This window comes from Ochotona curzoniae, unplaced genomic scaffold, assembly GCF_017591425.1.
Source record: "Ochotona curzoniae isolate NIBS_2020 unplaced genomic scaffold, NIBS_Ocur_1.0 contig_291, whole genome shotgun sequence".
In the NCBI taxonomy this organism is placed as follows: domain Eukaryota; kingdom Metazoa; phylum Chordata; class Mammalia; order Lagomorpha; family Ochotonidae; genus Ochotona; species Ochotona curzoniae.
Window position 1 is genome coordinate 13811117 of NW_024465649.1, and position 26128 is coordinate 13837244.

Sequence of the window (26128 nt, forward strand, 5' to 3'; positions counted from 1 at the left end):
GAGGAGGGTGGGAGGGAGGGGAGTGTTTCTGTCTTTCATTTCATGTTTATATAAAGAAAGGATTCTCCCCTCCATGTTGCCAGTCTTTATTGATCTTGTGAAGGAGTGGTTTTATGATACCACTTCAGATCCCTGGTGAGTAGAAGTTTATTCTGGAAGAGGGGTCATTGATTGATGGATAGGTAGGTGGATTTACAAATAGCAGGGGAATTGTGGTTTCCAGCTTCTGACCCCAAACTAGCTACTTACTGTTCCATTTCATCCCCCACCCCCAGAGATTTGCAACCCTTACATCACATCTCCTGTATTTGATTCCTGCTGATTAGGTTTGTAGGCTTACCTGTCTTGGATTCGGGATTCTGTATCTCCTGTAAGGATTCCCCTTACGCGCCAGATAACTTTGAGTCAGTGGCAATGGCTTTGTCCTCTGCATCTTCATCTTCATTATTACTCTGAGATGATGTTATCTTCTTTACAGCCTGTGTGTTGAGGCCAAACCCCACACTCACAGGTTCTGGTTCCTATGGTTAGAAATCCTGATGTTTCTGAGGCCATTGTGAGGTGAAACGACGTGCTGCCATTGGAGGAGCTTCTTCCACAGTGGGTGCTTTAGGATGGCCCAGGAAACTCATTGTGCTAGCTCTCCAGGCCCCCAGCTCATCTTGCTCCTAGCCTCAGCTCTTGCATGTGCTGGCCATTGCAGCTGTTTGGTCTGGGAAGGCCCTGTCTGCCCAGCTGCACAGCCAACGCCCCTCCTCTGTACTCTTGTGCCACACAGTGGCTGTTGCCTGGTGATACTGTGGCCGTAGCTCTGCCCCCATCAGAGGCTTTCATTGGCCATCACTCTAGTCCATAGACTCCAGCAAGGGGATGGTAACTGTTCACTCACGCCCCCTCTCTTGTCAGATTTAACGTGAAAGGGCACAGAACTATGCTGGCAGCTGGTGTAGTTAACACAGCATGAATCAGGCCCAGGATGCCAGCCAGCCTTTAGTTGCTTTTTTCCCCAGCAGTGTAATGCTTGTCTAGGTACAAGGCAATTGTAGGCAGTCACCTACAGCTGGGGATTTAATATTTGTGATCCATTGTTCTGACATCCTGTATTTGAGAGTAGTTTTTATTTTTTATAGTAATTTTAAAAAGACTGAAAATTAAGTTTGAAATAAATTTTTGGGCCAACATCGGAATAAAGATGAGTATCATGATTACCTGTCTTATCTTACATTGGTTCTAAAAATATTAGATGAATTTAAATGTATTTAACGTTACCATGACGTTTGAAATTAGTATGTAATCTGCTATGATGACTGAAAAAGACAAATAACTGTTAGGATATTAGTGCTATTTTTTAACTAAAATTTTATTTGTTTAGTGTTTATATCTGTTGGTTATGTCTGTAGAGTTGTGCTCTTCGCTTAGTGAGAACTTATTCTTTTCTGCAAAATTGCATCTTTTCGTTTCAGCGATCACCAGAATATACCAATTGTCGATATCTATGCAAACTTTGTTTAATTCACATTGAAAACATTCAGGGAGCTCATAAACATATAAAGGAGAAACGACATAAGAAAAATATTTTGGTAAGTTATTTTAAAAGTATTTTCCAAATGGTAAACCTGTACTAAATGTTTTTGATTTACAAACCTTGAAATGAGATCGTTTTTTTTCAGTCAGTAACTGAAGTGATGCACTTGGAAACTGAGTCGTTTGCTCACCCTCAAAAAATCAGTCAAGTCAGTCAGCTTTTATTGAGCATTTACTTTATTTGAAAGAGATGGGTACACTAAGATTTTTCTTCCACTGCTGCATGAGAGTGAATGTGAGAAAGATGATTTTAAGGTTTCCCATCTACTACCTCATTCCCCCTGTGTCCCCAATAGTTCTTTGGCTCTCCTCTGCTCCCTCCCAGTTGCATTAGCAGGAAGTTGGTTCTGAAGCGTGAGGTAACTGATGTTTGAACTGACACTCTGATAGGATGCTGGCATCCCAACCAGTGACTTATCCTGCTGTACCTTGATTCTTATTCTAAAGAATCCTAAAAGATTGGTTCTGAAACCTCAGGCACTCATCTAAATGTTTAGATTTTTTAGAAGTGGTCATACAGTGTGCTCCCTTCAGCAGTGTACCACAAAAATTGGAACGATGCAGACAGGATTAACATTGCCGATGCTTAAGGATGACGTGCAAATTTGTGAAGTGTTCCATATTAAAAAAAGAGGCCATACAAATTTATAGAATGAGGTTGACCTACTACTGTGTTTCACAATTCTGTGTCTCACGTAAGCTTAATATTAATACAGAATATCATAATAATAAGTGAACTTAAGGATGGACCAGAGTCTTTGTTTAATTGTATATGTGTAGGTGGCAGCTAGTTTCAGCTATTGTATGTGATAGGAATTTTATGACTCAAAGGGTAAGAAATTGTCCTTTGATTGAAAAATATTAACACATTCCTGTCTTGCAGTTCTAAGTTAAAAAAAAAAAGATACGATTTTCCCTGTCTTATATAGTGTTTGTAATTGGCATGTATTTTTTAGTAATTAGAAAAATGATTAGTCGGTAACAGTCGTTATATATTATTTAATCTTGTGAATAGAGGTTTCTTGAGAAAATTACTTATCTGTTTAAAATTTAAAAAAAAAATCACTTGTAAGTAGTAGACAATGTATCCATTGTGATGACAGAGTCTGGAAAGTTTTCCTGCAACTATTTAACTTCCTAAGGTCACATGCTGGTTAGCAGAATTCCTGGCCTTCTTCTACATCAGTCTTTACTGCAACATCACTAGCTAAGTGTTTTGGTTAGCATATCTTGTAGCATATCAGAATTTATCCACTACTGCAGAACAAATTAAAATAATTAAATAACCTCTCCAGTGGCACCACTTATTGCTTGACCTCTGCTTTGTAAGAGTTTCATTTCTCTCTTTTTTTTCTTTATTGTAGTATTTTATATCTAATGCATAAAGGTGAATATTTGTTGAGTTAGTTTTTTCTGTCCTTTCCTCCTAAACATAAAGACAGTAAAACAGAAACATTATTGTTATTGTCATTATTGTCATTGTGAAACTGTTATTATTGTAATAGGAAAAACAGGAAGAAAATGAGCTCCGATCTCTGCCACCACCCTCCCCAGCCCACTTGGCTGCTTTAAGTGTTGCGGTCATTGAATTAGCAAAAGAACAAGGAATAACAGATGATGACCTCAGAGTCCGTAAGGAAATTGTGGAGGAAATGTCAAAAGTTATAACAGCGGTTTTACCAGGTACAGATCTTATTTTTTATTTTTAAAATCACACAACTGTCTCTCCTGCTGATTTTTGAGCTAGAATAAATGGGAAAAATGAAAAATTATTATGATATAGGATTATTTTACAATACAAGAAAAATGTAAATGCAGTTTTGAATAATTTCTTAGTCTTCAAATACATTTTTACATTAATTTCTCAGGATCATTGGCTTGAAATTAAATTTATTTGAATGACAGAGTGTGAGAAAGAGAGGTATCATCCATCCATTGGCTTACTTCCCAAATGACTAAGACAGGAGCCAGAACAAAATCCAGAAACTCCATTGTAGCTTCCTACATGGGTGTCAGGAGCCCAAGTACTTCTCAGAAACTTTAGCAGGGAGGTAGAGGCAAAGCAGAAGAGCCTGGACTCAGACTTGTCATTCCAGCATGGGGTGACAGTATGGTGGCTCAGCCTGTTATCAACAACACCAGTCCCTAGCTTGTGTCATTTTTTGCATTAATGTAGAGATAAGTAAATGCAACTTAAATAAAAATTGTTTTTTATTCGCCAAAGAATTTTAGACAGTGATTAAGTAAATATTTCATATAAAGTCATTCTGAAATATAAAAGAACATAGTTATAATGTAAAAATGGGGAAGTTTTAAAAATTATTTATAATGGTTTTCTACTAAAAGTACACAAATTCTAATTTAATATATGTGTAAAAATAACTTGCTTTTATAAGACCAGGAATGGAATTTTTAATTTTATAATGATCTATATAGCTTCCTGATATTTTGTGAGCTTGATATATATATATAGCTCAAACAGTGATACACATAGCTGAGTATTAACTTACACTTGATAAGAAAAGAAGCCTGCCTGCTCAGTTCCATTCATTACTTTCAACTTGTCCTCTACTGAGATTCTTACATAGTTTTCCTTATGGTTTTGAACCTAACACTTTTGATAGTCTGGGAAAGATGTAGATACTTTGTTCTTCTTCGTATTTCTTTCGTTCAATGGAATTTTGAGTCACAGGTTTTTAGATTGTAGTTCTATAATATATCTGTGTGGGTTTTTTAAATATAATTTTGTATCTTTATTTGATGATGTTTACATTGTCGATCAGGTTGGCGAGGCATCAAGGGTTAGTAAAAAGTGGGTGTAATCATTGCTTCCAAATTTTCTCTATCTTCTTCCTGTCCCTAGGGGAATGGGAGGAGATAAAGGAAAAAGCCACAACCAGCCTCTCAACTGCCCCATATCTGGGGATTGGGAATGACCTCCCAGTATCAACCTAGGGTCTAAATGTGGGGCATGTTCTGAGGGTTCTATACATGTGGTTTGAATAGTTCTGAAATGCTGTCCATCTTGTCAATCCAAGGATGATGGAACCCTTCCAGTGTCCATTGGCTGACACAGTCCACCTTAGAGTTTCCGTTCACCTAGATTTTTGCTGTCCTCATTTGGCTGGGGTAGTTGTCTGATTTGCTCTGTTCTCCTTCCTCTGCTATGGTACCATGTATCCTCTGTAGGCTCCAATGCATTGCATATCCTCCATGTGTATCTTTCACAGGTAGGCTCAAGGACCCAATCCAGGCAACCTGGGCCCTGCTGGCACCCCTCCCCAGGGTTTACGGACCTGGCACCCACTGTGTGGATGGGCCAAGGATTCCTGGCCCTGCTGGACATCCTGGCCCTAGGATTAATTGTCCCAGCAGCCACTGCACTCAGACTGGCATAGCTTGCCTCACCTCGGCATCCATCAGCCCGGCTCTGTCCAGTCTGCCGCCAGTTGCAGCTCCTGCTGATAGGTGCTGGTCTAGTCCAGCCAGCCAGTCCCCACTCCTTGCCCTAAAGTGGAGTGGCTGGTGTTGTGGCCCAGCTTGACCTGTCCTGCACCCTGTCCTGGTTCTCATATCTGCTGATGCATGTTATGAACTGACCCAGCCTGGCCCACCCCAGACCTGACCCACATGAACGCTGACAGAAATTATATCCTGGCCTAATCTGGGCTGCTCCCAGTCTTGGTTCTTGTGCTCACTTGCAGGGACTGCGTCCTGACAAAGGAGTTCCCTAGGATCCTCTATCAGATCTCCTCCCATTGAGTCTGGCACACACCAGTGGGTCTTTGGCCAGGTTGACTTTGTTCACATCTTGTCTTGGCAAGAACAGTATCCTTGCCCAACCAGCCCACATCCTTTCTGGATCTTGCTGTTGGTCTTTATAGCCCAGTCACACCTGGTCCATGTGCAGACACAGCTCTCATGTGGCTCAGCAGCAGCCGACACCTAGCCCAGCCCTTTCTACAGCCACCCTGGCTCTCACAAGTACCAGTGGGTGCTGGAGTCTAGCCCAGTCAAGTGCTCCCCAGACCCAGTTCACATTTATGCTGAGGGACACTGCATCTATGTGCAGCCCATTCCACTGCCCCTATTCCATTTCTCAAGCTCACCAGTAGGAGCCCTAACCCAGCTGGGGTATCCCCTTAGCTTCCCAACCTGGCCTGTTTCCAGCTACAGATCTTGATGCATACTGGCAGAGGATACTGCCCCCCCAACATATTTTGCCCCCAGACCTGATTCTGTCACGTGTTGGTTATTTGCTCAGCCCAATCTGAGGTTGTTCCCACTGCCTCTGGGCACATAGAGTTAAAAGGACCCCGGGTGGACTCGATCTGAGATTTCCCCCATTGCTGCTGGGCACATGGGGTCAAGAGGACCCCGGGTGGGCCTGATCCGAGGTTGCCCCCACCACCTCCAGGCATGTGGTGTCAAGAGGACCCTGGGCAGATCTGATGTGAGGTTGTTTCTGTTGCCCCCAGACTCACAGGGTTTCACTGTATTTTTAAAAGCCATTGGTGGTGAATGTGAACTTTTCCCCAAAGTACTATTTGATATGTACTTGTAAATATGTATTATGTAATACAAATAAATGTAAGTGTGTAAAAATCAGTAAATGCTTAGCTGGATTAATGTAGTTGTTACTATTATATATTGAATGCTAAGCACATTCTCTCCCACATCTAAGTAAAGTAACTTAAATTTTGTTTAAACACTGAACTTTTTCTAGGATTTATTTTTATTTGAAAGGCGGATTTTACAGAAAGAGGATAGAAAAGGTCTTCAGTCTGCTGATTCACTCCCTAAATGGCTGCGACAACTGGAGCTGAGCTATTCCAGAGCCGGGAGATAGGAGCTGCTTCCTGATCTCTTCTGAGGGCATAGACTCCCAAGGCTTTGAGCCATCCGCCACTGCTTTCCCAGGCCATAGACGGAACTGTATCAGAAGTGGAGCAGCGGGGACATTAACTGTTGCCAATATGGAATGCTGGCACCACAGGGCAGAGAGCTAGCACACTGTGCCACAGTGCTGGGTTTTATGTATAGTTTTTTATTTTCTCTTCTTTATTTCTGTATTGTGTAACTAAGAAGTGTTTCTCTGTTGTAGGTTAATCTGAGAGAATATCACTGTTCTATAATTATTGTAAAAATGGAAATGGATCTCAGAGATTGAAGTATAAGTCATTTTGTTGCTGCTGTTTTTTAAAGTATCTAGATTTGCATGTTTTAGTGCTTATGTGTTTTTCCTTTATTCCAGAATGTTCACTTAGGTTATATGGCTCATCTCTGACTAAGTTTGCTCTGAAAAGCAGCGATGTTAATATAGATATAAAATTTCCTGCAAAGGTAAGTAATTAGAAAAGAACCTTTTCTGTTTGTTTGTTAGCTAGTGCTTAGTGATTTTTATAGAATTCTCTCTCTTAGATAAGGAGTAGGAGGATTAATCAACTTTTTGTTAACACAACAAATAATGAAATAGATTACTATGAAATAAAGATTTGTCTATGTCACAGTTTTGGAGACTGAAAAAAGTCCAAGTGGCACAGTGCAGGTTTGGTGAATGCCTCTTGTGGTTGTATGAAAGAATTATTATGTAGCAAGTCAAGAAACAGAGAGAGTAGTTGGGCTCAGTATTAGGCTTTTATGACAAACCACAATCGTATTAGAGGACACAGAAGTGAAATAGTATTGTTTCTATTTATTTTTTTTTAAGTTGGATATAGGCATGACTTTTCCAGTTATTGTTTAAAGATTTACTTTTATTATTATTGGGAAGGCAGTTTACAGAGAGAAGGCAGTCAGAGAAAGATCTTCCATCTGCTGGTTCACTCCCCAGGTGGCCACAGTAGCTAGAGCTGAGCTGCTCTGAAGCCAGGGGCCTCTTCCTGGTCTCTCACACAGGTGCAGAGTCCCAAGGCTTTGGGCCATCCTCTATTGCTTTTCCAGGCCACAAGCAGGGAGCTGGAAGGGACGGGGAGCAACTAGGGTATGAACCAGCACCCATATAGGATTCTGGCACATACAAGATGAGAATTTAGCAACTTAGGCTATTCTACCAGCCAGGGCAACTTTTCCATTTTTTTAATTTAAGCTTTTTAAATTTGAATATTTTATTTATTTATTTTTACTGGAAAGCAGATTTACAAAGAGAAAGAGAGACAGAAGGGTAGTCCATCCTGTAGTTTACTCTCCAAGAGGCTACAACGGCCAGAGCTGATGCAAAGCCAGGAGCCAGGAGCCAGAAGCTTTTTCTGGGTCTCCTGCATGGATACAGGGTACCAAAGTCTTGGGCCATTCTACACTGCTTTCCTAGGCCATAAGCAGTGAGCTGGATGGGAAGTGGAGTAGCCAGGACATGAAGTGGCACCCGTATGGGATCCCAGCAATGAAAGGGGGAGGATTGGCCAATTGAGCCATTGCACCAGGCTTTGTTTTTATTATTGTAAGATGCATACCATTATTTGGTTTGACTTTTATTTTGAAACAAAATTGAATTCTTCCTAATAGTTTTCCAGTTGAACTTTGAAATTAGTATGTTTTTTTAATTGGAATTTTTTTAGATGAGCCATCCAGATCTCCTAATAAAAGTGCTTGGAATTCTTAAAAAAAATGGTAAGTTTCTCTCCCACCCTTTTAGAAAAATGTCTAACAATGCATGTATTGCTATTTATACTAATCTTAATAAACTAGCAGCATGTTTGAGTCACGTAGATACTGTAAGCATGCAGGTTTGTGTATGTATGTCTGTCTGTTTCTGTAATGCGCAAATTAGAAAATATAATTTACGTAATAGTTAAGTTCAAAGTACTATATAAAACTTGAATGTGAAAATCCACTGGCTTTGAGCAATTTAAAAATGGCTTGGAGTGTAGTGTATCTGTGATTTGCTCTCTTTTTAGGACTTTTTTTTTTATTTATTTGAAACATTTGTGTGTGTATGTTTGTGTGTGGGGAGAAAGAGAGAGACTGATCTTCCTTCCACTGACTCATTCCTCAGATGGTCACTACCACTTAGGCTGAAGCCAGGAGCTTCTTTCATATGGATCACAGTGATATACTTGAACCATCTTCAATTTTTCCCAAGCCATTTGCAGAGAGCTGGATCAGAAATGAAACACCTGGAACATGAACTGGCACCCATATGGGCTGCCGGCGTTACAGTTGCTGGTTTTACCAGCAACATCATGAAGCTGGCTCCTGGGGTTTTGCTTTCTGCAGCAGACTTTTGAGTTACCCACCATAAGCCAGAGTCTAAGAATACCATGGGGCATATTCTAAATATAATGCATTCCAATTTTTAAATTGTATACCATTTTGAGTTATATGATGAATTTTTTTTTTTATAATAAGAGAGTCGAGAGTAGAAGAGGGAGAGAGGAAGAGAGAGAGAGAAATCTGTTTTCTGGTTCATGCTGTGAAGGCTGGGTGGGGCCAGATTACTGCCAGTAACCAGGAGCCAGGAGCTTCATCTGGGTCTGTCATGCAGGTGGCAGAGACCCAAGCAATTGGGCCATCCTCTGCTGCTTTCCCTGGTGCATTAGCAGGGAGCCGGATTGGAATTAGAGCAGCTGAGACTTGAGCCTTGCTCATGCGGGATACTTGCAACTTCACCTGCTATGCCACAGTGCATTTCCCGCCCCCACTCCTGCCTTTTCTAAAGGTGATAAAATCTTGCACTGTCCCTCTTCATCTGCAATGTTTATAAAATATCCCTTTTTCTAATGTGTCACTGCTGGATATGTTTCCTGGTGATTAGTCATTTAGTAGCCATCTTTGTGATAATGACCTTGGGTGAAAGTATTGCAAGGCCTGTGTTCAAGTAACTAATTGACATGTAATAATTGCCCCCTATGTACACGAGTAATGGTCCTGGCATTTTGGACATGCCAAGGAGAAACAACAAAGTGCCTATTTTTTTAGTGAAAAGGTGAAATTTGTTGACTTAATATGAAAAAATATGCTGTGGTTGTTTAGATCTACAGTTCAGTAAGATTTTATAGAGAAACTATATTCATCTATCTTTTATTACAGTGAATTATTTCAGTTAATTATTAGAAGCTCTTACTGTGCCTAACTGATAAGTTTACCTTAATGTGATATGTAAATATAGGAGAAAATATGGCACATATATAGTTTAGTATTATCCATGGATTCAGTTTCTACTGAGTTTCTTGTAGTATGTCTGTTGTAGATAAGGGAGCTTCTGTACAATGAGTCTTTTATTGTATTAAAGAAGCTGGGAAACCCATAATCATTAGGAGGTCATTGATGAAAGACTGCCAGAAAAAAGACTTGGAATAAAAATGTTTCTACACTGAGTAAATTTTTATTCTCCACTCAGAAACAGTGATATCAATGTAATCTACTTATAACTGAATCATACCTAGTATATTCTCATGTATGTTTTTGTATGAACTGTATTTATAAATAGAACATTAGTATAGGTAAAAAGACTTTTAAAGTAAAATTTAAGAAATTGTAAGTTTGGGACCCTGTGCTGTAGCCTAGTGGCTGAAGTCCTTGCCTTGTGTGCACCAGGATTCCATAGAGGCGCCAGTGGATTTCCCGGGTGCTCCACTTCCCCTCCAGCTCCCTGCTTGTGGCCTGGGAAAGCAGTAGAGACTTGGGACCCTGCACCCGGGTGGGAGACCCAGAAGAAGCTCCTGGGTCCTGGTTTTGGATCAGCTCAGCTCTGGCTGTTGTGGCTACTCAGGGAGTGAACCAGTGGATGGAAGATATGATATTTCTTTTTGTCTCTGCTTCTTTCTGTAAACTGCCTTTCCAATAATAGAAATAATTACATCTTTAAAAATTTATAAATGTGGTAAACAGGCACCAAATGAATTTGTAGAGAGAGCAGTTTAGTTTTTCTCTTTTTACAAAGTAAATGTTTAAAATTAGAATCTGAGCTAGGCTTTATGAACTTCTTTTTTTTTTTTTTTAGTATTTGAGTGGGAGCGATCATACACTCCCGGTCTTGGTTCATATCTCAAATTAGACTGAGATTTAAATTATGTCATTTCTTCATTGTATGTCCTTTGCGAAACCAGTGCTTTAGTTTTATTTTATCATTTGTAAAATTGCAGTAATCCATTGTTTTGATGAGATGGTTGTTGTGAGGAGGAAACAGATTAAACTTTAGAAGTGCCTTGTACATATTAATCTCATTAGATTTTTTTCAAATGTAAATATAACTACTTTGTATTTTATGGACAAAAATCTTCTAGCAAAGATACTTGCATTTTGACTTAGGAGAGAAAATATTTTTTATTTGCTGATTTTAAAAAATGTATTTACTGATTTATTTGTTTGAAACACAAATTTTCAGAGCGGAAGGACACAGATCTTTCCTCTGCTAATTTACTCCCTAAATGAGTGGCTCTGAATGAGACCTGTAAAGCTTTGTGCAAATGAGGCCAGCTTTGTGGTGTATATGCTGTTGCCTGTGATGCCAGCATCCTGTCTGTGTTCCAGTTCATTTCCCAGCTGCTACACTTCCAATCTGGCTTACTACTGATATGCCTGGGAAAGCTACACAAGATGACCCAAGTGCTTGGGCTCCTTCTACCCAGGCAGGAGGCCTGAATGGAGCTTCTGGCTCCTGGCTTGGACCTGGCCCAGTCATGGCCATTATGGTCATTTGTGGAGTAAATCAGCAGGTCTCTACCTCTCTCTCTCTAACTTTGCCTTTCAAAAATAAATCATTAAACCTTTGAAGGAACCGTTAAAACCTTACCCTCGGGCCCGGCGCGGTGGCGCAAGTGGTTAAAGGTCCTCGCCTTGCACGCCCGGGATCCCATATGGGCGCCGGTTCTAATCCCGGCAGCCCCGCTTCCCTTCCAGCTCCCTGCCTGTGGCCTGGGAAGGCAGTCGAGGACAGCCCGAAGCTTTGGGAACCTGCACCCGCGTGGGAGACCCAGAAGAGGCTCCTGGCTTCGGATCGGCATAGTATCGGCCCGTTGCGCTCGCTTGGGGAGTGAATCATCGGACGGAAGATCTTCCTCTCTGTCTCTCCTCTCTGTATATCCGCCTTTCCAATAAAAAAATAATAAAAATAAATCTTTAAAAAAAAAAAACAAACCTTACCCTCTCGGGAGACTTAGTTTTAGTTCCTTTCTCTTTTTGTTTGCTTCATCAACCTTCAGTTATTATCATTTCCCACTGCATGTTGTTAATTTTGGAAAATTAGTTTTTAAGGGATAAGTTTGTTATGTTTTATCTTGTCAGGGTATTTTAATATAGTTTCTTAATAAATTATTGTTTCTAGTTACACAGAAACAGATAAGAGAGAAAGCCATGTTAGTATCAACCTAGCATTAAAGCTTATTTATTTATTTTAAAGTTATCTTTATGTGTGAGAGACAGAGCTCCCATCTTGTGATTCATTCCTCAAATGCCTGGAACAGCTGGGGCTAAGCTGTGCGAAAGGTACATACCTCAGCCAGCTCTCCCATTTGGGAAACAGTAACTTGAACCATCACTGTTACCTTCCAGGATCTGTATTAACAGGAAGCTAGATTCAGGAGCAGAGCTAGGTTTGAATCCAGACACTGTAGCATGAGATGGAGTGTCTGAACCATTAGTGCAAATCATCTTCTCTGTATTTATATGTTTCAAATTTTTATCTATTTGAGAGAGAAAATGAATAAGCAATATCAAGCAATACTTTTACCTATTGAGTCTTCTTCCTAGGCCTGCTAGGAGCTGGGATATTTAGTCTAAGTCTCCCAGGTAGTTGGCAGAAATCCAGTTACTTTACCTATCACCACTGCCTTCCCGGGCCTGCATTAGCAGGGAGCTGAAATCAGAGCCAAGCACCCAATCTGTGTGCTTTAATATGAGGTGTAGCCTCTTGACTGTTAGCCCAAACACCTGCTGCTAACATCAACATTAAAAACATTTCTTGGGCCTGGCATGGTGCCTAGCAGCTAAAGTCCTCACCTTGCAAGTGCCAAGATCCCATATGGGCGCCGGTCCTAATCCTGGCTGCCCCACTTCCCCTCCAGCTCCCTGCTTGTGACCTGGGAAAGCATTGGAGGATGGCCCTGCACCCACGTGGGAAACCCGAAAGAGGCTCTGGACTCCTGGCTTCAGATCATCACAGCTGCAGCCATTACAGCCACTTGGGGAGTGATCATTGGATGGAAGATCTTCCTCTCTGTCTCTGCTCCTCTCTAACTTTCCAATAAAACTAAATCTTGAGATAACACACACACAAAAAAAAAACATTTCTTTTCCAGTAAAATACACAAATGGTTCATCTTAAGTCACATAATATGGATTTATAAGATTTGTTATAAAATTATTGTCTTCATAAGTCCTCATTACATCCTGTAGTGATCTGTCATGTCATCCTCGGGATTTATCTGCTTCTGTTTGTGTTCTCAATCCCTAATTTAGCTCTTTTTCTTACTCACCGTTGTATGTATTATGCATAAAAAATTTCTGATGTGTTAACTCCTTAGCTCATGTTTTTTATTCATTTCAACAAGTACTATTGCAAGATTTTATTTGAATTTCAAATGAATATTAGTGCATCTATATTTAGATTGAATATTTATGACATTTTGCTTACCTTCAAGGTATGGGAAAAGACTTTGGAGATGTGTTTAACCCAATCAGTCCATTCCTAGCAGTTTGGTGAGGCACTCTTTTTATGTATTAATAAGAAATGAGACCAACAGAGTTAGCCTCTTCTTACATTGGTACATTAAAAGAATTGAGCTGTTAAGTCATGATAGGTCTTCATTTTATGACTGTTGTGGAAATAGCACTCTTTGCTGTTGAGCTGAGAAGGATTAACAGTTCTTTTTTTTCTCACATTTTATTATTATTGCTATCATTTTACGATACAGTTCCATATTCCCTTATCCCCTCCCCAATTCCCTCCCCCCCCGTTCCTTTATATCATTATTAACATATAGTTCTTCATATTCAGTCATATGTTCATCATTGCGGGCATGGACAATGGCAGAGAGTCCAGAATCCTATTGTCAAAATATAATATAAACAGTTTCACTGTAAGTCCATCTTTGTCTGGAAACAGAGATGCATACCACACTGCATCCTCACATCTGGTTGTTAGTCTCCATTACATAACTACTGTACATTCCCTTAAATGAAAAGTCATGATACAGAATCAACAATAGAAAGAAAAATAGAAATTTACAATGCCATGAAGTTAAATGACATGTTACTAGATATGACAGTCTCCATTACACAACTACTTTACCTTCCCTTAAATGAAGAGCCACAAAACAAAATCAACTTCCGGAAGAAAAAAGAAATTAACAACACCAAGAAGTTAAACAACATGCTATTAAATGTCCAACGTGTAGCTGAAGAAGTGAAAATCAAGAACCTTTTTGAAGAAAATGATGCCACTGCATGATCTACGAGTCATTGAATGATTTAATCAGAAGGAAGTGTTTTAAAGAGATGAAACCAACAGAAACCAACAAAACCCATGTGATAGAGTTTCCGCTGATCTTTGTTGGAGTGTGTCTCCTCCAGACAATAAACAGATGGGTTTTGTTTTTTAATCCAGTCTACTAATCTATGATGTTTGATTGAGCTTAAGCAATTTACATTCAGAGTTAAATATACATAGGTGGTACTTTGGTCCTGTAATTTTAGGAACGGGTTGTTCATTGATTTAGTCTTCTGTTGTCATTTTACTGGGATGTTCTTCCCGTTTGCCTTTGGTTTTGGTAGGTGCTATTCCTCTTCTCTGTCAAGAGAACTTCTTGAAGTATCATTTGTAGAGCAGGTTTGGAAGAGGCAAATTCTTTTAGCTTTTCTTTACTATGGAAGAATTTTATTTCATTTTCAAAGATGAAAGAAAGCTTTGCAGGGTATGTTATCCTAGGCCAACATTTTTTTTCTTTTAGAATCTGGAATATGTCACTCCATTCTCTTCTTGCCTGTAGAGTTTCCTGTGAGAGATCTCCTGTGAGCTTAATTGGCCTTCCTTTATATGTCAATTGATGTTTTTCACGTGCACATTTAAGGATCTTTTCCTTATGTTCAATTGAAGAGAGCTTGATAATCATATGTCTTGGTGAAGATCGCTTTTGATCAAGCCTGTTGGGAGTTCTGTGTCCCTCCTGGATCTTGTTTCCCAATTCTTTCTCCAGATTAGGGAAATTTTCCTTGATTATTTCCTTAAATACATTTGCAAACTCAGCTTCTCTTTCTGCACCTTCCGGGACTCCCATAACTCTTATATTTGGCCTCTTAATAGTGTCTTTCAATTCTTGAATACTTTTTTTGGCCTGATCCAGCTCTGCTTCCAGCTTTTTGTTTGCTTCCCCCTGGTGACAGGAGATATCTGCCAATTCTGAGATTTTTTCTTCTGCTTGCTTCATTCTATTTTGGAGACTCTCCACTGTACTTGTAATTTGCTCTACTGTGTTCTTAATTTCTGATATACCAGCCTTGATTTCCTTTACTGCTTCCTTAAATTCTTTGAACTCTTGCATTAACTTCTCATTTTTGACCAGAATCTTTAAAATGAGTCTTATGGATTCTGTGTGCCCCATTTTCTCAATGTCTTCCTCAGTTAACTCTGAGGTTGGCATAGGGTTTTGCTCCTTTGCAGGGGAGTTTTCAGTAATATTCATTGTGCCTTTGTCTCTTCTTTTGCTCTTGATCATTGTACTTCTGGTTAGCAGAGTCTTCTTCTTGGGGCAGGTTTCTAAGCTATGTCACCCACAGGTCTACAATGCGATTTTACTTATCGCAGTTGGTACACAACCTTTTGCTTGCAGCCACTTGTGCCACAACCTCCAGCGAGTTCCAGGTCTGGCTTCTTATGTCAGATATCCACCGTGGTCTCCACAGCCCAGCTCTTAGCTCACCACTCTCCACCTCCTGTGATACCGTGCTGAGGCTGCACTGTTGTCTCTGCAACCTTTCTCCCTCTTCTGGTTGGAGTGGTTTCCAGGATTAAAGAGACACCAGGTGTCCTATCTAGTTAGGTTGTTGGTGATGCTGATCTTGTCGGAACTTGTTGGACGCTAGGTCTGGGTGCCACACGGACCTGGTTGCTGGTGGAGTTCTGGCTGCTGGTGGAGTTTAGATCATTCACTGCAACACCACGCTGTTGTGCCTGCTGCTTTCCTGTGTCTGTCAGTCTCCAGGTACCCCTCTGCTGTTGTTCTGTCCTTTCGTATTTCCTGAAATATGTCCTCTCTGCTTCATTCTGGTTAAATGCTTCTCCGTCCGTTTAAACGTGTCCTTACCCTATTCCGCCATCTTGATTCCATCTCAGATTAACAGTTCTTACTAGATTATGTATGTACTTGGCAACATTCAAACCTTTAGGAATGTTAAAGACATTTCTTAAGGTGATTGTAATTTTCAGACCGTATATGAAGCTGCACATGTGGTTTGTGATGTCCAACAAATGATACCAGCAGAGGCAAGAATTATCACATAGAATCAATAATAAGGCAACTGTTACTTAATATTTATCATAGAGGAAACTTTGAAGAATCACTGAGTTATACTTTTTTTTTCTTCCCCTTATAGTGTTATACATAGATGTGGAATCTGATTTTCATGCTAAAGTTCCTGTTGTGGTGTGCAAAGATCGGAAAAGGTTGGTAACAAGGAACAGAAAATAAATATACTTAAGAATTTTAAAAGTTTATCTGAAAGAAATGTACGCATACAGAGAGGGAGGGAGGGAAGAGGAGAGATTTGAGAGGTAGAGGAGACACTAAGACAGAGAAGTTTGCTCATTGCCTACATGCCTGCAGTAGGTAGAGTTGGACCAGATTAAAGCTTGGAATCAGGAACTCGGTCTCATTCTGCCATGTAATTGGTGCGAATCCAGCTACCTGAGCTATCACCTTCCCAGGGTGCACATCAGAAGTATGTTGGGGGCGACGTCCATATTGGCATTTCATATGGTCATTGGATTGAATTCCTGCTTTTTCACTTTTGATACAGCTTTCTGCCAGTGTACCTGGGAAAACAGCAGATGTCCAAAGTACTTGAACTCCTATACTCATTCAGAGACCCAGAGGGAGTTCTAGGCTACTTACTTTGGCTTGGCCATGCCCTGGATGTTATGGCCATTTGGGGAGTCAATCAGCCAAATGAAGATCCCCGCTTTTTTTTTTTCTTTCCTCTCTCAAAGGAAGAAATTTGGAATCTCAAGTGGAGTGGTGATTTGGACCCAGACATTCTGATATGGGATGCTGGCATCCTGTGCAGGGCCTTAACCAATGTACTCAACTCTCTCTGAGAAAATGTTTTAAGAAAAAAAAAGATGGCAAGAACCCAACTACCTGGGCTTTTATCTGCTTCCTAGACACATTGGAAACAGAACAGTTAGCTGGGAGATTAAGCAATACTCCGATAGAGGATGTAGGCATCAAGTCGTGGCTTGATCTTGAGTGGCACAGTGCTCACCTCATCAACCCAGTTTCTCTTAAAACAGAACATCTTTGTTTCATATTTCTCCTTGTAACATCATTAAGTTTTTTTTTTGTTTGTTTTTCATTAAAAAAATACTAAGCCTACCAACATGTGTAAATAAGAAATGTAACTACTAGGCTGTTGAAAACAAAATAGATACAGGTCACTTTCCCCTCAAGTTTATTCATCAAGTGCTATTCAGATAAAAGAAATCCGTTCTTAAGGGTTCCAGTCTATCAAAACCTAGTTTTTAATTCACTGAAGACTCATCTTGCCTTTATAGTCTACTTGCCTGCAGGACTGAGAAGGCAAGGTGCTTTTGAAAAAGGAAGCAAATTACTGTATTTGAAGTCAGTATGAGAGACATGGAAATAAAATAGAGTTTATTGTTACTGCATTTTTACATTTTAAAATTCTTATTCAAAGCTAAAAGGTCTGTGCAGGTTTCTTGTTTTCTAATTTAGAAAATTGAGACTTGCAAGAGTTAAACAGTTTGCCCACACTCATGTCATTCACTGGGATAACCGGTGGTGGCAGTGTAGCTTCTAGTGGTTTGTTGTTTTTAAACCACATTGTATCAAGTTATCCCTGTATTTTGACTTTTCTAATTCATTCTTCTGTGTCCTTAAAATAACTCCACTATTTTTCCAACATTTCAGTTAAAGTCATTCTTATTTTTACTTAGATATAAGTGTAGTTCATGGGTTATTGTGTAATTTCTAATCTTATTTTCTGTTAAGACTTACTTAATTTAGAGATGAGCATTGTTACAGTCAGTTAAGCTTCTACGAGGTATGCCTGCATCCTATACTGGGTACAAGTCCCAGCTTCTGTAAGGTTTAATTGTTCATTTGAAGGAGTGAAAAGAAGGACTCACAAATGAAAGAAAGCGATAGAAAAATCTTTTATCTGCTCTTGTACTCCCTAAATGCTCATGTTTGTTGGAACCAGCCCCAGCCAAGGACAGGAACTAGAAACTCCATTTTCTGGGTCTTTCAGTGAATGGCAGGAACCCACGTATGTGGGCTGTCTGCTACAGCCTGCTAACTTATTAGCAGGGAGCTATTGGAAGTATATAGGAAGCAGGCTTGAATCAGGTACTATACTTCATTTGGGAGTGTGGGTATCACAAGAGGTGGCTTAATTTCTGTGCCACAACACCCATTCCCAATTTCTAACCTTTATTCCGAAGATATCATCAGTAGAATAATTAATGCTTGAATAGGAAAAATTTAAGTCAAGAAGTCTTGCTAGCCAGTTCAGTATTTCATTTTTTTGTTTTTATTGTGAGCAGCAAGAAGAACGAACTATATTTTGCACATTTGATATTGAAGAGATGAGTATCCTTTCTTTCATATAAATCAAATATTGATTATTTATAATACTGCTTTTGAAATTAATTACCCATGATCTTAGATATTGAGAATGAAATTTATTTCTGAAGTACAGATGAACATTAAAAATATCCTTCATTGACTTATATGGAACTCTGGTAATGGACAAGTAATTTTCAGTTTGGTCTGAATTTATTAAAATATTGTTATTACTGTGCCTTTTTGGGTTTTAAAATGTAAGTGGTAGTCACAGGAGTTGAAATATCCTACATTCTGAGGTACTAACGCATTTAAATTTACATTTACTTCTTTCTTCCAGTGGTTTGCTTTGTAGAGTGAGTGCAGGAAATGATATGGCATGTCTCACTACTGATTTACTTGCTGCTCTCGGCAAAATTGAACCTGTCTTCACTCCCTTGGTGTTAGCATTTCGTTATTGGGCTAAGGTAAGTTGAACAAAAGAACCCAATCTTCTTAATAAGTAAGACTTTTTCTTCCACCCATCAGTAACATAAATCATTATATGTGGGACAAAAATAATAGTTAATCTATGTCAGAGGGAAAGCAGTTTGGCAGGGTCTGATTTATGCACATGAACATAAAGCTGCATGGACACAACGGTAGTCCACTCTTGTAAACACTGAGATCTCAACATCAAATTCTATATATATTCTATGTTTTCCTACGTATGTATGTGCCTTTGATAAAATTCAAGCACAGTAAGAGATGAACAATAATTTAAATACTGTAGACTATAGCATACATACAGTGATTACTGTAAACTTGCAGAAGTTACTAAATTGTGAATTGTTTATTTTTGAAATGTACCATCTGTTTTTTCAGATCGTGTTATCATGGGTAACTGAAATCAGGAAAGAAAAACCTCAAATAAGGGGAAACTACTGTGTTGACTAATTGTTTTACTTTAGAATTCTTAATTGTCATTTATTTTCCTTTTTATGCCATAGAAACATTTTATTTTGTATCTTAATATGAGGCTCAAGTTTTCACTTTTATGATAAGTTAAAGTTATAAGCAACTAAGACATGTAACTTACTTTTGTTGGAATGATTTTTCTAAGGAGATTTAATTGGGTAATTCAAAAAGTTTGTGGAAAATAGAATTAGATTTACAATACTTTTCATTTTATATATATTTTTTGTGAAATTTTGGATGTACCTTATATGTACAAATTTCTTAATGTGTTTTTTTTCCCCCCAAAGCAAACATTTTTTAATTCCATTTTCCAAAAACGAATTAAAAAAATATATATTATTCAAGTTCTTCCTCAGGGCTTAGAGGGATGGACCTCCCAGCAGCATAGTGGCTGCTGGGGACATCTGAACCAGGTCAGACCCAGTGCTTGGGGCCTTAGCCCCAGCTGCCGCTGCCCAGTGGTAGGCGAATTCAGGGCTTTCAGGCGGCTACACCTGCACCGGGCATTGCCTGCTGACCACCTGGTCTGCATTTTTGAGGGGGCGGAACTACTGCCTAAGGACACCCAGGGATAAGGCAACTGTACGTATAGGTGAGGGATGAATCCTGAGGGATACCCAGTGACAGGGCCATTGTACTTGCAGGTAAGTGAGGGGACTGAGACCTGATGCTTTGGCAGGGAAGACCGGAAGATCTGGGTGGATCAGAGTGATTCAGTGATTCACCAGCCCACATTGGGAATCCTGAGTAGGGCTTGTTAGCATGGAACATTGCTGACCACTGTACACCAGTCTACACGAAAGCTATGGATGGGGGCCTGTCTAGCAGGGCTAGATCCTAGTACCAGACTGAATGTCAGAACAGGGGATAGGTCACATTAGGATCATTGTCACCAACCAGCATGCTAGAGAACCAGGTCTGGGGTAGATTCTGTGGGGGATTTGTGGGCCAAAACCTATGGAAATAGAAGTCCCACTGGTTAGCTCAAGAGATGGGGTAATGATGGGCTGAGCTAAGTGTGACCATGGAACCTGCCACACTCATGAGTACAGGGATCAAAAATAGTCTGGGTAGGTACAGGCTGCAGCACCCATATGTGCATTCTAAGACAGGGTGTGAGGCAGACTGGGCCACAACATTCACCGGATCATATGGCAAAGATGGAGGGGAAGGATGTGCCGGGCAAGGACCTAGCACCAGCTGGCATGCATAATCTGGGTCTTGAAGTGGGTCAAGTGGGGCAACTTGGGAAACTGTTAGTGGGTCAGAGCTCCCAGTGGTGAGCATGTGGTCTAGTTCTGGGAGTCACGAAGGCTGGGCAAGGTAGTTTCATCAGTCAGCAAATACGTGAGTTGGTTTTGGGAGGGGGCGGACAGGGTGGGGCTGAGCAAGCCTAGCTCACCAGCAAGTGCAGAAACCAGGATGGAGCACATCTTGGGTCGGCTAAGCCGTCACACCTACTGTTTGCATGAGCCAGGGATGGGAGCAAACTGAGCAGGGGCAGGCCAGGTCAGGCCAGGCTACAGCATCTAAAGGCAAACTGCAAGACAGGTGAGGGACTATGCCAAACGGGGTCAGAGCAACCACTGGTACACACAAGATCTGTGGCTGGTAACAGGCCTGGTTGAGGAGTTAAAGGGGACACCCTGGCTGAGTTGTGGTTCCCAATGGTGAGTATGAAGGCCAGAGTAGGGGCTGCTGTTTGGTATGTAAATGGCTACATTGTCTCTTGACACAAGTGTGGGCTGGGTCTGGGGTGAGACAGACTGGGGTAGACCCTGTTGGCATTTTCATATGCTAGTTGCTTTACGAAAGGCATGGCTTGATCTGCATCACCGAATACCCTACCTGCAGTTACCAGTAGGTGATCTACAAACGCCTGGTAGGGCTCGTCCGGGCCTTGGACAATTTTGGAGAGATGTGTATGTAGCGAGCCCTTTGGTGATAAAGACTTCCAGGCCCTTACTACAGCAGCAGTGGTCTGAGCATAAACACCTGGGTCATAATTAAGCTGATCTGTACATTAGCAAAATTCCCCTCTCCGGTCAACATATCATGATTTCTCTCAGGAAAGCCTGCCTGGGCATTTTGCCGTGTGTGTCAAGGCAAAGCTCATAGAACTCGGATTTCCACATTAGAAAATCGCCCCAATCCAGAGTGGCGCTGCAGAGCTGTTTCCAATCGGCCGGGGTCAAATTGGTAGGTGCCAAGGCTTCAATCATAGAAACGGCGAAGGGGGCCGATGGGCCATATGTGGCAACAGCATCCCTCAGACTCTTTATGTCCTTAAAGGACAGTGCCAGGTACTGCTTGTTTCTCTGCCCCTGCTGATCTTCTACCTCAACTATCAGGAAGGCAAAGTGCCTAGCAAGGGCAGCTGCCTCAGGGTCTCCCTGCTCCTGTGCTTGCTGAACCGCATGTTCCACAGCTGAAAGAGAAGTTGAAAGCAGGGGTCCAGTGCAAGCCCCAACAGTGCATCCACTCTGTTCCTGCCTCAACCGAAGGGAGAGGCGCTAAAGCTGCTCCTGTAAATCTTTTGCAACTGCGCCCAGATATGATGGGGCCAATGGCTCTGGCGGCGCAGAGGGTTCTGTGCCTGTCCAAGAGAGATTTTTGCTTGGCACACGCTCTACAGGTGGAGGTTCCTCGACAAACTCACTTCCATCCTTTTCCTCTTCATCCTCCTCAGGAGAGGACCGCGAATCTTCGCGCACTTTCACCAGACATTGTCTGGTTTGGGGTTCCTTCTCCTGATTTACCCTGGTTTGCAGCTCTCTCCTCCTTCTAATGGACAGTTTTTTACAGTGGGGTCGCACCACTGCCTGAGAGGATGGCAAAGTACTTTTTGCCAAGCGCCAGAGAAGGAAGGTGACCACAATGAGAGCAAACCATGGGAATACGTCGCAGACAGTTTCAAAGAAACTCTGCGAGGCCTTAAGCTTAGTGTCAGTGCCTTGTGACTGGAGCAGATCTGATTCCTTTAATCACCTGCATTTTACTTATGCCCCTGCAAAAATTTTTAAACTTGCCTCTAGATTTCCGGGGTCCCTCAGATTGTCCCTCGTGCCCCAGGATGGGGAGAAGGTCTGGGGATGAAATTAATTATGCCCCTCCAGAGTTCCAGGGGTCCCTCAGATTATCCCTCGTGCCCTAGCACAGGGAGAGGGTCTGGGGATGAAATCAGTTATGCCCCTGCAAAATTCCTAAATTCTAAACTTACCTTCGTAGGGCCAGGGGTCCCTCAGATGTCCTTCGTGCTGTGCCCCACGTTAGGTGCCATTTGTTCTGGCCAGCAGTGCCATACGGAGACAGCCGGGATCTAAGGGATGAGGCACCGACCAGAGACCAGTGATGGTGGAAGTCTCTCTTGAAGCCTCTCTGAGGCCTCCCTTTATTGCCTCCTCTCTTGACCTTTCACCTATTTCTTGTTTACTCTTTGCCCACACCCTCATTATCACATATTGGATACAGCTGAGTCCAAGTAGACCCGGTGCTTCTAGCCTCAAGCCTGCTCCCTGTAGTGCTCGGCTTAACAAGTGCTAGTCAACTCCTTAGCCCACAACAAGACCCCAGCACCCACTGGTGCTTGTGAGAACCAGGGTAGGTATAGGATGGGCTGGGCTATGTCTCTGTCCCTGCTGAGCCATGTGTGAGCTATGTGTAGGTGTAGACCAGGCTTGGCTGGTCTGTAGCATCCAACAGTAAAAATTGTAACGGGTGAAGGCAAGTCGGGAAAGGCTACTGTTTCTGTGGAACAGGAGGTGGACTAAGTCGAGCTATGCCATGGACCCACTGTTGTGCACGAAATCTGGCATTGGGAGAGGTTCTGATGGAGGAGCTTGGGGAACTCCTCTGGCAGGACACAGTCCCTGCAGGTGAGTGCAGGAACCGTGACAGGAAACAGCCCAGACCAGGCCAGGTAATGGTACCCAAAGGCATACATTTGACGCAGGCTGGAGGCAAACCAGGCTGGGCCAGTTCACATAAACCACTGGGGAATCTAAGTGCCAGAATGGTGTGCAGGTCAGGTCAGACTGGGTTGCAACACAATTCAATTCGCATGAGGGCCGGGACTGGGGGTCATACCCCCAGCAGTGTGAGCTGGAAATGAGGGTGGGTTGGGCCAGGCCGGGTTACAGCACCCACTGGCAAATGCCAAGATGAAGCAGGCCATGCCGGACTGGGCCGCTGCACCCAACTAGCGCACATGAGACCCAAGTGGGAAAGGGATGAACCCAGTAAGGGGTTGTGAGGGGCTCCCCTGCTGGACCACCACTCCCACTAGAGGACATGAGTTCGTTTGAGGGCAGACCTGTTAGCCTCATGTGAGCTGAATTAGGGAAATGCCAGAATGGGTCGACTGTTCCTTCTGGTGCATGCATAAGCCAGAGTGGGTGTGGGTTGTTTGGGCTTTGCAGCAGCATCAGCTGGCAGATGCTGGCTTGGGGGCAAATTCTGTCAAATTAAACTGCAGAATCACCTGGAGAGTACAAGATACAGTAGTGGGAGTGGCCCCAGTAGGGATACAGTGAGCACCTTCCTTGGGTTGCCATTCTGACTGGTGAGCATGAGAACTGGGACTGGGGCAGGCATGGCTAGGGAGAGAGTGGCACCTACTGGCACGTGTATTGGCTAGTTAGTGGGTTTGGTTGGTTTGAACTAGGCTTTAGTGCCCACTGACTTGTATTTGAGCTGAATGGGATGTGTGACAGACTGGATCAATCGGCTGTACATACTGGCAAGCATGGGAAGCAGTGCAGGGGGTGGTCCTGGTGGGGGTTATTGTGGGTTGCTCCAACTAGGCGGCTTCTTCCACTGGCATACGTGAAGGCCTGGATTAGGTATATGTGTGGTGGGCAGCTTTAGGCTGGGCTGCAATACCCATTAGTTTGTGTAGAAGACAGGGCTGGAGGCAGAACTGACCCAGCAATTGAAACAACCAGCATGTGCATAACTCATTGGGTGACAGACTATGCCAGACCTTGTATTAGCAGACACAGACAAGAATCAGGTTTGGGATCACTTCATATAAAGTTTCTTTGGGAATCCCCTGAATTGAATCGCCATACTCAGAACCCCAACCATGGAGGAAATTGCAGGTTCCACAGTCTGACCATGCAATGGATGTGTCAGAGCTGGGCCTCCTCAGTGGCTTAGACAGAGCAATGGACAGCACATCTCTGCAGAGGACTCCTGGTACCACAACAGAAGATGGAGGACAGAACAAATTGATTAACTACCCTGGCCAAGTGTTGGTAGTGAATACCCAGGCAAATGGAGGCTCTACGGTGGACTGTGTTAACCAGTGGTTTTTGGAGAGATCAGCAGTAATTCAGACCTGTCGAACTATTGAAACCTCATGAGCAGGACCCTCAGAGCATGCCCCACATTGGGGACCCTGGGGTGGCTGGACACAGAGTGTAGAGGTGTTTGGGAGCTTGGGTGTGGCCACCACTCCCACCCCATCCCCCATCCCTCAGATACAGGAAGGAAAAAATAATGTGAAGATGCTGTTCTCATACGCCTTCCTGTAGCTCTTGACCCTTATCACCCTAATCAACTATGTAAAATTGTCAAAAAAATTAAAAAATAAAAAATAAAATATATTCAACTTAAAAAAAAAGATTTATTTATTTTTATTGGAAAGTCAGATTTATAGAGAGAAGGAAAGACAGAGAGGAAAGCTGTTCTGTCTGCTGATTATCTCTCCAAGTGACCAGAATGGCTGGAGCTAAGCTAATCCAAAGCCAGGATCCAGTAGCTTCTTCCTGGTCTCCCCCCACACCCTCGTGGGTGCAGGATTCCAAATGTTTGGGCCATCTTTGACTGCTTTTCCAGGCCACAAGCTAGGAGCTCGTTGAGAAATGGAGCACCTGGAATTAGAACCAGTGCCCACAAGGGATCCTGGCAGATGCAAGATGAGGATTTTAGCCGCTAGGCTACCATGCTGGGCCTTTCAAAAACTTTTTGTGTTTTAAAGATTCATTTAGTTGTCCTGGTATGGTAAAAGTCCTCACCTTGCAGGTGCAGGGCTCCTGTAGGCTCCAGTTCTAATCTTGACAGCTCGCTTCCCATCCGGCTTGCCGCTTGCGGCCGGTAGAGGAAGTCTCAAAACCTTGGACCCTGCACTTGCATGGGAGACCCAGAGGAAGCTCCTGGCTCCTGGCTTCGGATCAACTCCGTTCTGGTTGTTTGAGCCACTGGACTTATGGAACTGTATCATAAAATAATAATAATAATAATTTTGTGAAATAAAAAAGATCCCCTGTCTACTGATTCGCTCTACAAGTGGCCTCAATGGCCAGAGCTGAGCTAATCAGAAGCCAGGAACCAGGAGCCTCCTCTGGGTCTTCTACGTGGATGCAGGGTTCCAAGAGTTTGGGTTATCCTCAGCTGCTTTCCCAGGCCACAAGTAGGGAGCTGAAAGGGAAATGGAGAAGCCAGGATTAAACAGGATCCTGGCATATGCAAGGCAAGGACTTTAACTACTAGTCTACTGTGCCAGGCCCAGAAGATTTTTTTTTTAAAGATTCATTTTTTAGGGCCCGGTACAGTGGTGCAGTGGTTAAGGTCCTCGCTTTGCATGCCCGGGATCCCATATGGGTGCCGGTTTTAATCCCGGCAGCCCCACTTCCCATCCAGCTCCCTGCCTGTGGCCTGGGAAAGCAGTTGAGGACGGCCCAAAGCTTTGGGACCCTGCACCTGCGTGGGAGACCAGGAAGAGTCTCCTGGCTTCAGATCGGCATAGCATCAGCTGTTGCACTCACTTGGGGAGCGAATCATCGGACGGAAGATCTTCCTCTCTGTCTTTCCTCTCTCTATATCTGCCTTTCCAATAAAAATTTTTAAGA

General features: G+C 42.3%; 1 protein-coding gene and 1 non-coding gene across 2 annotated transcripts in view; both read left to right on the plus strand.

Moving 5' to 3' along the window:
• TUT4 (terminal uridylyl transferase 4) overlaps positions 1 to 26128 on the plus strand; it is a 122703-nt gene that overhangs the window by 41821 nt on the left and 54754 nt on the right. The window contains exons 4-9 of the mRNA XM_040978536.1: positions 1464 to 1580; positions 3090 to 3267; positions 6839 to 6927; positions 8142 to 8193; positions 16114 to 16183; positions 18661 to 18787. Of these exons, the coding sequence (XP_040834470.1) occupies positions 1464 to 1580; positions 3090 to 3267; positions 6839 to 6927; positions 8142 to 8193; positions 16114 to 16183; positions 18661 to 18787 (633 nt within the window). The remainder of the gene's footprint in view (positions 1 to 1463; positions 1581 to 3089; positions 3268 to 6838; positions 6928 to 8141; positions 8194 to 16113; positions 16184 to 18660; positions 18788 to 26128) is intronic.
• On the plus strand, positions 2107 to 2211 carry LOC121155403. The gene has a single exon (XR_005883662.1). It is a non-coding gene; the product is annotated as a U6 spliceosomal RNA (small nuclear RNA).